Genomic DNA, 12,948 nt, shown 5'->3' on the forward strand with positions numbered 1-12,948 from the left:
CTAAAGAGCATATGCCAATCTTTAAATTAGGGTTGGCTATATATGTCTCTTCATTTAAAACTGGCCACTTTCTCTTTCTTGAATCAATATCACTGTCATCAGATAAGGAGCATGACCTAAGCTCATCACTTGGTGCATAAATAGTTTCATCTAAACCCTCATCACTAAAAAATTCTTCATTAACCCTTGTTTTATCTCTTTCTAACTCCATATCAATAAAATTTTCAAATAATTCATCATCATCTTTATCGTGCAAGTCATACTCAGAATCAACAAATTCATTGTCTTCCTTATCTGCCTCACTTTCAGACTCTTCACTATCATCATAACCATGACTATCCTATTCAATCTGTACCTATTCTAAGTTAGTGTCATCACTACTTAGCAATATGTTATCAATATTTTCATCATGCACAACCTTCTCAGTATTTTCAGCTTGTTTCATATTTACCTTATCCCTAGCATAAACATGAATCACTCTTGACTCATCAACACTTAAAAGACATCTCAATACTATCACTATCCTTATCTAAATTTCTCAAACCATCTATGTTACTTTTCTTTGGATGCTTCTAAAACATACAAAATGATGCAGGTACCAAACCCAATTCTCTAGCCATTGCATCTATCTCTAATCTTGAAATCATATCAGCAGAACAAAAATCTATACTCTTAACATCCTTAATTTCTGGCCCACCCCTATCATCTACCTTAAAATAATGTCATTTTATACTGAAGTATTTTGTATAAGGCACTGCATATGTTAAAATGGATAAAACAAATCAATTTTCTATAAATTACAGATTTTGTAAAATACTTGTACCAATCACTCAATGCAAACACTAAGTTATATTATACACAGAAAATCATTCATTATAGGGTCAAAACACCAAACACCACACACCAAACACCAAACAACAAACACCCTTTGCTTCTTACCAAAAACTAAATAAAACCATCAAAATGCAATATACAAAACAGAAGAACAAAATGCACCAATACTTTAACGAAAGCTAAACTACTATATAAAATGCAAGTTATATGACTTACAGTATAAGGGTTGCCTTTCGCCTTTTTCTCTTCTCCTCCATTCAAGAGACATGCTGATATGTACGATACTAACCACAACGTGCTCTCAATACCCTGGTAACAATGTGCAACCCAAATTAGAGGTAACAATCGATAACAAGTAAGTTGGATTAGAGAAATTGAGTATTCCGAAAAAAAACACGAGGTGAGAAGGAGAGATTGAGGGTAATAATGATGTTTTAGCTTCAGTTATATAGACTTAGTAATAGAGTTCAATTTAGGGAAATTTAGTTTTAATTTAGGGGAAGTTAGGGAGTGGGCCCGACGGCTGACTGGACTAACTTTTATGACATGGCACATACTAAGGTGGAAAAATAAATGAAATATACCTCCTCAGATTCAAATCAATATCAATTGGCCGGAAATTGGAGAGCTGTCCTAAATTAATATACTTTCGTGTAATTTAGATACCAATTAGATTTAAATTAAAATATTAGTATCAATTTAAAATATGTTCCAAGGGATTGGTACCAGCTGGGCAATTTATCCATAAAAATACTAAAAGTGACTAATGGGCTTTGATTATATATACTTGAAGTACCTTGGTCATGTCACGTTTGCCGTCAACAGCTTGATATGGATAGTCTTTATCGGTGTCAATGCCACCATTGTTGATGATGAATTGGAAAGCATTGTCCACCAAATCTCCATTGCAACCTGCATTGTATGACCTGTCACAGTCTACGAGTTCTTGGTCTGATAAAGATATTAGCTTCCCTGTTACTATCTTGTTAATGCCTTCTACTGCAGCTACTATTGAGAATGCCCAACAACTACTTGCACCAACACACAATGGCATTGCATATTTATTTTATTCTTGTGTTAAAAAATACCCGAATTTGATCTACTTATTTTCTCTCATAACAATTTTTTAACTTTTCTTTTTTTATTTTGACAAATCTTTTTGTTATATCAAGATTAATGCAACTCCATTATGTGCCCAACATTAGACCCATCAGATCATCTAAAATGTATTGATTTTGAAGTCCATTGAAGAAGAAAAAGAAGTCACTTTAAAAACAAGCGATTTGAGAGGATAAAAAATAGCTTTTAAAGTATAACAAGGCTCTACCATAACTCTCTTGATTGCCCTTATTCTCTTTCTTCAATGTTAACGACTTTGCCCTTTTTTATTTTTGATTCTCCTTTTTCTTTTCTTTGATTTCTTATTAATGTGTGCTACTTGTGTTAGCTACAATCTAAGGCAGTGTACCTATCGATGCAGTCTAGCACTAATAGCGAGTATCAAGGTCGTATTCCTCGGGAAAATGAAAGCTCAGAGTTACTCCTTTGTTCTTTGTTATATTAACCTAAAATGAGTGATGAATAATTTCTAAACTAACTAATAGCTACAAGCTAAGTTCTAAGGGAGATGCAGGAGTAATTGATAAATAAAATAACCAAGACAAGAAAGCAAACCCTAAGGGAACCTAAACTAGTTGGCAATCAAACAAAAGATAAAGGATTGGTGAGTCTAATTATGCTACCCGTGGACGAATTCTTAACCGAATTCGGTTTCTCTCTCGAGATAACCGAATTCCTAAACCTAATAACCTAAAGTTGGAATCTCTTCCTAACAATTGATTCTTAAATTAGCATTAAGCTTTAATTCGCCTCTATTAAGCTTTGTTAATTCTTAATCCGACTAGTTAATTATCCTTATCTCTAAGCGATTATTAACCAGTTTTTGCTATTCAAAATTCCAATTACCAAATGGACTTCTCAATCACACAAAGCAATCTAAACACACAATTCACAACGTCTCATAAATAATGCATTATCTTATTAATACTGAAAGCAAAAAGAATACAAAACTAACCCAAACAATCCAACAATATAATACTAAGCCAACATAGTAAAGAAATCCCAATGGATTTAATCAATCTAGCTAATCATGTTCATTATCAAAATCCACAAGAATTCAATTACAACAATGAGTAAAGGTAGAGAAAACCTGATTATACCCTTATATGAGAATAAACAGCCCCAATTCCTCTTGCTCGAATTGAATCGATTCTTGTTCCTCTTGCTCAATTTGAAAACCAATCAATGAACCTCGCCCAATCTTCAATCTTGAAGGGAATCCGATTGCAACCTTGATCCAAGTCTCCTTTTCCCTTGGTTCCAGCTCAGAAAACCCTTAGAGAGAGAAAAATTAGGGTTTGGGACGTTCTCCCCCGCTCTCTTTTTTTTTTCTCTCTTCATTCTTTTAATTAATTCCCCGTTGCCAACACGGCCATATTAACTTGCTTGGGAACATGGTTTAGGTGTGTTACTGCGGGTCGTGGCCGTGCTCCCTAAAAACTTCTTCTTCTTTGATTTTGACACGGCAGTGTTGGTGCCCGTGTTGGGAACACGGCCAGTGTTGAAACCAACACGGCCATGTTCAGCTTTCTCATGCTCGTACTTAGCTTGTTTCGGCAGCTTCGGCGTCTAATTATGCTCCAATTCTTCCCTTTATCATCCTTTGACTTCTTTTGGACCTAATGCAAACAAACAGACGCATAGGGTGAGTGTTAGGACCAATTCACATCTAAATGTCCATAAAATCAATCTTAAAAACCCCATTTAGATGTGTGTTTTTATGTACATCACTTATTTTCTTTAATTTGTCTATTTTAACAAAATTAAGCTAGTTGTAAGCGACTAAAGAATGAGTAATTTTGCATCTAGATACAAGAAAAAGTGAGATCTTTCTCCTAGATCCACAAAAGAAAGAGAAAGACAGCAAACAGATTAGAAATGAAAGGAAAAGAAAAAAAAGCGTACAAAACTAAGTCAAAAACGTAAAATTATAATGAAGTAAAGTACGAAGTGTTTTTATAACAATTTCTAAAAAAAAAGTGTATAAAGTGTAATTTCTTTTTTATTTTTTCTTTCATTTGTAAAAAGCTTAATATATTGAGAGTTATATAATAAAAAATGGTCATTTTTTTATATGTTACAAAAATGATAATTTATTTAAACATATTTACAAAAATTAGACGATAATCAGGATGCCATAGTTTATAATGAATTTCAATACTTTTACGTGTTTATTGAATAAAAAATTTATAAAATTTAAATTAATTTATGTAAAATTTTTTCTTTTAGAAATATAAAAATATTTTAGTATGTAAATTAGTATAAAAGTTGCATATTAAAATATTTATATAAATTTAACCTAAATTCTGTAATTTTTTTAAAATAAATATATAAATGCATTAAAGAAAAATTAGATTAAGACACCCTAGAATTAAAAAACAAAATTTAAACTTAGAACCTCAACCTATGAAGAGCAAATTCTTCCTTTACGAATTGAGCTAAATGTAAAAGTGTTTGTTGAAGGAGACTTTAAAAACAGGAAAGCTGTGGTTCTGTGAATATCCATACAAAACAGACTCGCAATACAAACGAGTCCTTTATATTGCACTCGCAGATTCTTGGTTTTGGAATCTTCTGGATCTTGATAACGTCACATATTTATTTCCTTCTCTTCCTTATTTCTTGGAAAGAGATCAGGCAGTAGCAGTGACTGTTGACTACCTCTCCCGCTATTTAATCTCCCGCTAAACCAAACATTCTTTTCCTCTGCCACCCAAACTCTATCTCTCTCTTCCTTTCTCTCTGTAAAATCTGTCACTGCAACTGCAAGCATAGCCATGTCTCTCCTTGCCGATCTGATCAACATCAATCTCTCTGATTCCACAGACAAGATCATAGCCGAATACATATGGTATACATTATACATATGGCACTTTCAATATGCCTCACTTTAATACAATTCTTTTATCTGGTATTTATTTATTTTATTTTATGTTATAGGATTGGTGGATCTGGTCTGGACTTGAGGAGCAAATCAAGGGTGGTCTTTTCTCACTCTAGATTACCCTTTCTTTTTTTGTCCCTTTTAGGGTTCTTATAATATCACTTTATAATCTGGGCAGCACATACTTTTCTTTCTTTATGTGTGTGTGTGTCTGTGGTGTTAATCAGTTTGATTTGTACGTGCTATGTGTTACAATGCAGACTCTGCCAGGACCAGTGAGTGATCCATCAAAGCTTCCCAAATGGAACTATGATGGTTCTAGCACAGACCAAGCCACTGGTGATAACAGTGAAGTCATATTGTAGTATGTAATATAGACCCATAATTGTTCAGATCTTTCTTTCTTGATCTCTGGCCAGGCCATGAAGGAACCTGCTGGCTTGCTTGAATTTCTTTTCAGCCTAATAAGTTTTGAGGTTTTTCTGATCAAATAATCGGATTTGGTGAATTAGGTGCAATTTTGGGTATTTATTTATTTAGTTAAAAATTAAATTAGCGTGCACTCATGTAGACTTTCAAAAAACTGGCTAACCTAATTAAAATGACATCACTCATGTCAGTTTAATTTTAGCTAAATTAATAAATTTGCTAAAATTTTACTCAAACTGGACTAATTTTACTAAAATTAAGTCCAAACTGCACCATTTTTTTAGTGTTCTTACTTTATTTAGTGACTGAATCAGCCCGCAAGCTATCTTTAAAGATCCCTTCAGAAGAGGAAACAACATCCTGGTAATTACTTGTTTGATCTACTATTAACTCTTGTAATTCTTCTTTGTAAGATATTATTTTGCAAGATATAAAGAGAAGGGCAGTAATGATTTTCTATTTATATTATCTATTTCCTCTCTATTTGACAATAATCATAGGTGATGTGCGATTCGTACACACCAGCAGGCGACCCTCTTCCTACCAACAAAAGGTTCAATGCTGCCAAAATCTTTAGCCACCCTGATATTGCCGCTGAGGAGCCATGGTAATATTTGTTATAGTAAATGTTCTTTATTTTAAAAATAAAATTTTTATAATAAGAGCATTTAATTATCAAAAATAAAATTTTTATTTAAAATCCAATAAATTCTTCATATTTTATTTTTTTATCTTATTTTTATTTTTATAAGCATTAATAGTTATAATATTTGTTTCTTTTTTATTTTATTTTTTAGTAATAAAAAAAATAAAATTATAAATACAAATGAAATTAAAAGTATAGAAACTTGTAATATATTTATTAAATATAGAGTGTAGATTGAAATTTGACTTTCTATATATAAAATCATATTGACTCTCTATTTTACATTTAAAAATAAAAAATAATTAAAATATTATTTTTGATATCACTTTAAAATAAAATATTTGATAAATATAAAAGTGCATTAAAAATATTCTAACACTCTCATTATGAGATATATATATATATATATATATATATATATATATATATATATATATATATATTTACATATAAATTTTAAAATTAATAAATTTTATATATAATACATACAAGAATGCGAGTTAAATATTTAATTAACAAATGATTGTCATAAAAGAAATATACTCTAAAATAATTTCACTATCAACCTCAAGCATTGCGTTTTAACTCTATATAGCACATAAATTAAGAAGTTTAGGTAGATCGACTCATTTAATACAGAATATAATTTTACTTTAAATTTTCTGGTGGCCAATATAAGAAAATTTTTACTTGTATTTAGTAAATTTTACATTTATTTATACTAATAACTTCTAAAATTTTAGATTTAGTTAAAAGAGATATACGATTAGAGTTTTTTCTAATTTAACTAAAATTATGAATTCAAATTTTAAATATGCATTCACATTAAAAAATTTTAAAATAGTACTTTATCATTCGTAAAAGTTTTATTTAACACATTTTAAAATATTCTAAATTACTAAATAAAAAAATTAAAAGAAAATAAATCATAAATGTCAAAGTGACAAATTCAAAAAAATATATAGATAACTAATATTCTTTTTAAATATTCTTTCTAATAGTCAATTATTACATAAAATCTTTTAACTTTTATTAATTATTAAATAATGAAATTATTTAATCATTCCATGAGGTATAAAGTTCATATTAATTAATAAATTTTAATATACTAAATATTAAATATAAGAGATTTAACCATATATACCAAAAAGTAATGGTTAATGTATTAAATGATTGGACCCTTTAACCGACATGTGAAACCTGAAAGATTTTGGATACTTGCGAGGTGCATTGACTATAGACGCATGAATTATTGAAGGACCTGCTTGAAATGTTGATGAGTGTGTTAAAAATAGATTTAGAGGTTTCTTAATTAATAAGTTTTTTCGTATTTTTTATACCCTGATTCAAATTAATTTTTTAAAAATATCAATTTACCTATTCTTTTTTAAAATAAGATGTAATTACTATTCACCCCCTATGTTTTTATATTGTACTAATTATTTTTAAATATTTAAAAAATATATATTTTTTATTTTTTTATTTATAATTTTATACTAAATGTATTTTCTATCAGAATTTCCGTTAAATCTGTTAACCAGGTTTGATTTTATGTAAAAAATTCAATATTAGTGCTATATAAAAATAATGAACTAATATTCTTTAATTACTCTAATTTTTAGCATAAATTAAATTTTAATAAAATCTAAATATCTTAAAAAGTAAATATATTAATTAAAATATTAAAAATTCATAAATTTAATTCTAAATTATTAAAATAAAATAGATATCATTATTATTATTAATTTTGTTATAGTAGAATTGTAACTTTGATAAGAAGTTTGAGGATCAAATTATAATTTTTTTATCAATTTAGTTCTTTAATCATATTGATTTTTAAAATGCAAAGGGATTTTAATATAATAAATAAAATATAGGGGGCAATTTGTATATTACACAAAAAAATCAAGGTGTAAATAATACAAAACTAAAAATAATAATTAACGATTTTTCTAATGAAAATTTTGATGGAATGAATTTTTAATTTAAAATTATAAAATATAAAAAATAAAAATATTTTTTTTTTAAATATTAGAAGGCAACTATTATAATATAGAAAGTCACAAGGAATAAATAGTAATTATCCCTTAAAATAATTATTTTTTATTTAAAAAAGAAGGTGCCTTTGCAACTGCAATGCGACAATGTTGCTAAAAGTAAAAATTTTGTAATTTGAGTTTGCTTTCTATTTGTTTAAAAATAAAAAACGTATAATCATATTTATGAATTATTTTTAAGGTATGCAAAAATGTGTAGATTATTAATGAAATGGTTTCTGCTATGTTCCTTTTCTTTGCAATAAGGATCTTCTTTGGTCTATGGATAATTTTGATAGTATTCGTATAAAGTTTTACAATAGTATAATTATTTGTAATTATTGAGAAATAAATTTTAAGTATTAATCAAATGTACGGTTGAGACTTCTCTTTTTGTTTCAACAATTGGGAATACTTGCAAACAACAAAGCAAATGCATTTTGAGGTATAGTTGGAATTGCTGCGAGGTGATAAAGGAATATGTTTAGGATTTTTTAACTTAATAAATAATTTTATTATTTTTTCGCTAACTGATTTATTAAATTTTTTGGAACTAAATTTTTTGTTTGAAAGTAATTTCAAAATTAAAAAGAGTAAAAGAAAATAAATATGTTCCAACTTAATATGTCATTATTTAGATTCATCTTATGAAATTATATCAGTAATAAAAATTGATTCGACTTTAAACACTTTAAACAAGATCATACGATTTAAAGAATGAGTCCAATTTAATTTAAATTTAAATGATTTAAAATCTAAATATTTTTAATTTTTAAACTTGTTTTTCATTATAAAAATAAAAATAACTTGAAGTAATATAGATTTTACTAACTTTTAAAGTAATTAAACAAACAGTAATCAACTCAAAATGAATAGAAAAAGAAACTCTAAAAAACTAGATAAAGTATCTTATTCCATTGAAAACAAAATAAAAAAATTAATGTTCCATAAAATAAATCTTAAAAGTTATTATCATATATTTAAATATAAAAATAAATTTTTCTATTATATTAATAAAATACTAGGCTAAGCATTTGGCTTTTTAAAAAGGAAAAATAAAGCTTTATTAATAATCCAAACAGCTCTCAGCATACAATAACTCCTGTAAACATGGAGGAATAAAAAAAGAACAAAAGACCAACATGTAAATAAGACGCCCTAGCCATCTCATGAGCAATCTTATTAGCTAGGCTAAGCATTGTTCTCTTAAATTTGCTTTGAATTTTTAATAAGTTTAAATATAAGTTCAAATTTGGATTATTAAATATTTTTAAATTAATACAAACATTAAAACAATAAATCAAACTCGAAACGTTTTACGAATTGGAAAATAAAGTAATCCATATTTTAAAAATAGCTTGCTCTCATTTACCTACCCAAGTGCAAAATACAGTCAGCCCTTTTGTAACACTGTTAAGTGTTAGGTTTAGCCATCGTGACCAACTCCACTGCTTAATAAGTTGTTTTAAAACAATTAGTTGTTCATATGCTTGTATGTGATTAATCAATAAAACTCTCTCACTTGCATGATTTTTTAATTTAAAAGAGAAAAGTAAATTAAGGATAATGGTGGCTAATCTTTCTATCATGTGGTCAGGTATGGGATTGAGCAAGAGTATACTCTTCTTCAGAAGGATGTGAAGTGGCCTATCGGATGGCCAGTTGGTGGCTTTCCAAGCCCTCAGGTTTGAACATATAAAGCCTGTAAAATCATATGTTATTTTTTCTGTTTGAGTTCACAACTGGAGATAATTTCAATATCACTAATATGGATAACTGACTCGTAGCATGAACTATCTTACAGTATATGTATATATGTTACGATTCAGGGTCCCTACTACTGTGGAGTAGGAGCTGACAAAGCCTTTGGCCGGAATATAGTAGACTCCCACTTCAAGGCATGCTTATTTGCTGGCATCAGTATCAGTGGCATCAATGGTGAAGTTATGCCTGGCCAGGTATTGCTTTCATCTTCATTCTGATGAGCTACATTCCCATTTTAGGAGCCCTTTTTAACTATAACTTATTTGACTGGTGTGTTCTCTCTTTACATACTTTTGCAGTGGGAATTTCAAGTTGGCCCTGCTGTCGGTATTTCAGCCAGTGATGAATTATGGATGGCTCGTTACATTCTTGAGGTATATATATATATATATATATATATGCTTATAGAACTATCATCTTATATTCTAGTTTTGCTACTAAATTGTGCTAACCTATTAATTCCACCTTGTTCAAACAGCGAATCACTGAAATTGCAGGGGTCATCCTTACTTTTGACCCAAAACCAATTCAGGTCCGTTAATACCTTTGCATTGTTTCTTCTTTAGCAAAACCAAATTATAGATTCACTTGTTTTAATTGACTACCAGGGTGACTGGAATGGAGCCGGTGCACACACCAACTTCAGGTATGTGCATGAATGTGATTGAACCAAAACTTTCATAACTCCATGCCATGTGGAAATAAAAATATACATAGATGACATTTTCTGAGCATTGGGAAGGGAAAATGGGCCGGACCCGAGCCTTTCCATCCAGCTCCATAGAGCTCTCTCACTGAGCCAAAGGCCCAGTGGTCGATTCTTTATGACTTGAACGTGCACATAGTGAGTGCATGTCTCTCATGGTTTGGCTTTGATAATTTCCTCTCAGTACCAAGTCCATGAGAAGTGATGGTGGAATTGATGTTATCAAGAAGGCTATTGAGAAACTGGGTCAACGTCACAAGGAGCATATAGCTGCCTATGGAAAAGGCAATGAGAGAAGATTGACAGGTCGACATGAGACTGCTGATATCAACACTTTCTCCTGGGTAGACCATAGCTGCTTCATTTATTTAACTTTTTTCTTTTCTTTCCAACTGAAACTTGTTTATCCCTTCCATCTCGATATTTGACTTATAGCGATTTGCATAACTCTAGCAGGGAGTTGCGAATAGGGGAGCTTCTGTCCGTGTTGGCCGTGATACTGAGAAAAATGGAAAAGGTAAGCTCAAGCACTTTCTTTAACCATTACACATCTTCCTGAAACAAACTTCATTTCATTGTTGCACAAGTGTTAACCTGAAATCACCTAGGACACGTTTAAAGTCAACAATAGGAACTGAAAATAGAAGTTACAGAAACAGAAATAATTATCTTTTATATTTTGTTTATTTCAATTTATAACGAAGTGGAGTACCATTTGTCGTCGACACCACCAATAATAATGTTTAATAATTGTTAGAAAAATAATAATGCTCAACTTGTTTACTACTATTGCATGCAACAAAAATATAAAATAACTTAATTGCTTAATTATTTATAATTGATTTTACTTGGTTTTTATGGAAATGAGTTCATTTCTCTCCCTTAGAGATTAGGAAATAAGTAATGTTCATTGATGTAAGAATTTTCTTTCGATTTCATAATATTTCTGACAAACCAAACATGAAAAATGAGAATCACTAAATTTTTCATTTCCACTCCTAGCCTCTTTTTCACGAATTAAATTACCTCCTAGAATTTTCTGTTTAGCCTGAAGTTAAAAACAAGACGGACAATAAAATTACACAATAATTGATTTTTATTTCTTGTGTCTGGTCATGACTGGCAGGTTATTTTGAAGATAGGAGGCCATCATCAAACATGGATCCATATATTGTGACTTCAATGATTGCTGAAACCACCATTCTCTGGAAGCCATAGACATGGAGGAATTTGTGACTAAAGATGATATAGGAAATGACTTTCAGTTACTGCGTAGTTGATACAAATTACTCTCGTCTCTATTCACTGTACTTGCTTCAGCTATGTGATTTGGGTTGATGCTTTGGTTTTGGTCTTAGTATTGTCTTCATTCTACTTCTCCTTTCAAATTGTTGGCTATTGTTTTGTTCAAAAACTTAATCAAGTTCTTTTGTTTTTCCTTTTATACTTCATATCTTTGCTTGAAGTTCGTATTCGATCTAACTATAATTCTCAAAGAGAATTAAAAGTTTCGGTGTCAATATCCATTTTTCAAATCTAGATATCGAGAAAGTTATGAAAATTTGATGATGAAAATTAATGTCTTTCTCGAGTTTCGGAGATTGAGAAGGGGTGAACTCGAGAGAAGGATCAGATTAATTAGATTTAAAATTATTTTTCTATAATTAATTTAGACCTCATTGACAAAAAAAAAAGTATGAAGGGTAAAACGATAATTTTCATAAATTCAAGGACCAAATTATCAAAGTTTCTAGAACTTTTGATCCTTGGAGCCAATCGGCTCTACACAGAGCTGATCGACTTAGCATAGAGCCGATTGGCTCTACACGGGCTGACTAACTATTTTTTTGAATTTTCATATCGTTTTATATTGTATTTTCGACCTAAAATGTCAAAATTGGTAAAAATAAGCTCCTATAAGATATTTATGATAATTATTAGGACATTTAAATGGTTGCTGATGATAATTGTTTGAAATTGAAAATAAAATCCCTTTTTATTTAATATTAATCTAATAAGGAGAGATAATCACAAGACTATTTTAATAAGTCAATAATTATCAACATCCTCTAGGGTTTCATAACCCTACTCCTATAAATACAAGAGTATGGCCTGAGTTTAGAGCTAGCAACAGACATCGAGCTACACTCATTAATTATTAACAAAAAATATTAATGTATATAGAAAAAAAATCCTGGGCAACCTACTAAGAAAGAACTCTTAAATTAGGAAACCCATAAAAAGATCAACAAAAACTTTTTGAAGTTCCAAAAAAGGCAGAATTGTATTCTCATCCTCTCTTTGATTTAACAACTTCCTCATCTCCTGAGACTCACAAAACAACGACTAATGGTAATAACATGAGAATTCCGCTACATCAACATCATCAACATCATTAACATCTCTCTTCCAATTGCTTCAATTTCTCATTTTTTATGGAAACATATTGCGAACGTTATTTAAATGATTATTCTACATAGTTCACAAATTATATTATAAATATTTTATTGAATATGCTGATTTTATTGAG

At 29.6% G+C, this 12,948-nt stretch overlaps 1 protein-coding gene across 2 annotated transcripts; it reads left to right on the forward strand.

The window, feature by feature from the left end:
- Nucleotides 1-4,632: 4,632 nt before the first annotated feature.
- LOC8281440 (glutamine synthetase nodule isozyme) lies at nucleotides 4,633-11,869 on the forward strand. 2 transcript variants are annotated; one of them, XM_015724146.3, is made up of 13 exons: nucleotides 4,633-4,804; nucleotides 4,894-4,933; nucleotides 5,098-5,201; nucleotides 5,581-5,629; nucleotides 5,767-5,873; nucleotides 9,546-9,633; nucleotides 9,778-9,906; nucleotides 10,012-10,086; nucleotides 10,191-10,244; nucleotides 10,321-10,358; nucleotides 10,603-10,762; nucleotides 10,872-10,935; nucleotides 11,545-11,869. In XM_015724146.3, exons 1-13 carry the CDS (start codon nucleotides 4,731-4,733, stop codon nucleotides 11,634-11,636), a joined length of 1,074 nt encoding a protein of 357 aa, XP_015579632.1. In that variant the 5' UTR covers nucleotides 4,633-4,730; the 3' UTR covers nucleotides 11,637-11,869. The 2 variants fall into 2 exon arrangements, with proteins under 2 accessions (XP_015579632.1, XP_002527139.1); XM_002527093.4 differs by having other exon boundaries at nucleotides 4,634-4,804; nucleotides 10,875-10,935.
- Nucleotides 11,870-12,948: the final 1,079 nt, after the last annotated feature.

This window comes from Ricinus communis, chromosome 8, assembly GCF_019578655.1.
Source record: "Ricinus communis isolate WT05 ecotype wild-type chromosome 8, ASM1957865v1, whole genome shotgun sequence".
In the NCBI taxonomy this organism is placed as follows: domain Eukaryota; kingdom Viridiplantae; phylum Streptophyta; class Magnoliopsida; order Malpighiales; family Euphorbiaceae; genus Ricinus; species Ricinus communis.

What these genes read in the sequence shown, in the direction of transcription:
- LOC8281440 (XM_015724146.3), top strand. Translation starts at nt 4,731, where the DNA reads ATGTCTCTCCTTGCCGATCTGATCAACATCAATCTCTCTGATTCCACA. An exon ending in GTGGCTTTCCAAGCCCTCAG is followed by an intron (nt 9,634 to 9,777) that starts GTTTGAACATAT and finishes GTTACGATTCAG; the next exon opens with GGTCCCTACTACTGTGGAGT. An exon ending in ATATCAACACTTTCTCCTGG is followed by an intron (nt 10,763 to 10,871) that starts GTAGACCATAGC and finishes GCATAACTCTAG; the next exon opens with CAGGGAGTTGCGAATAGGGG.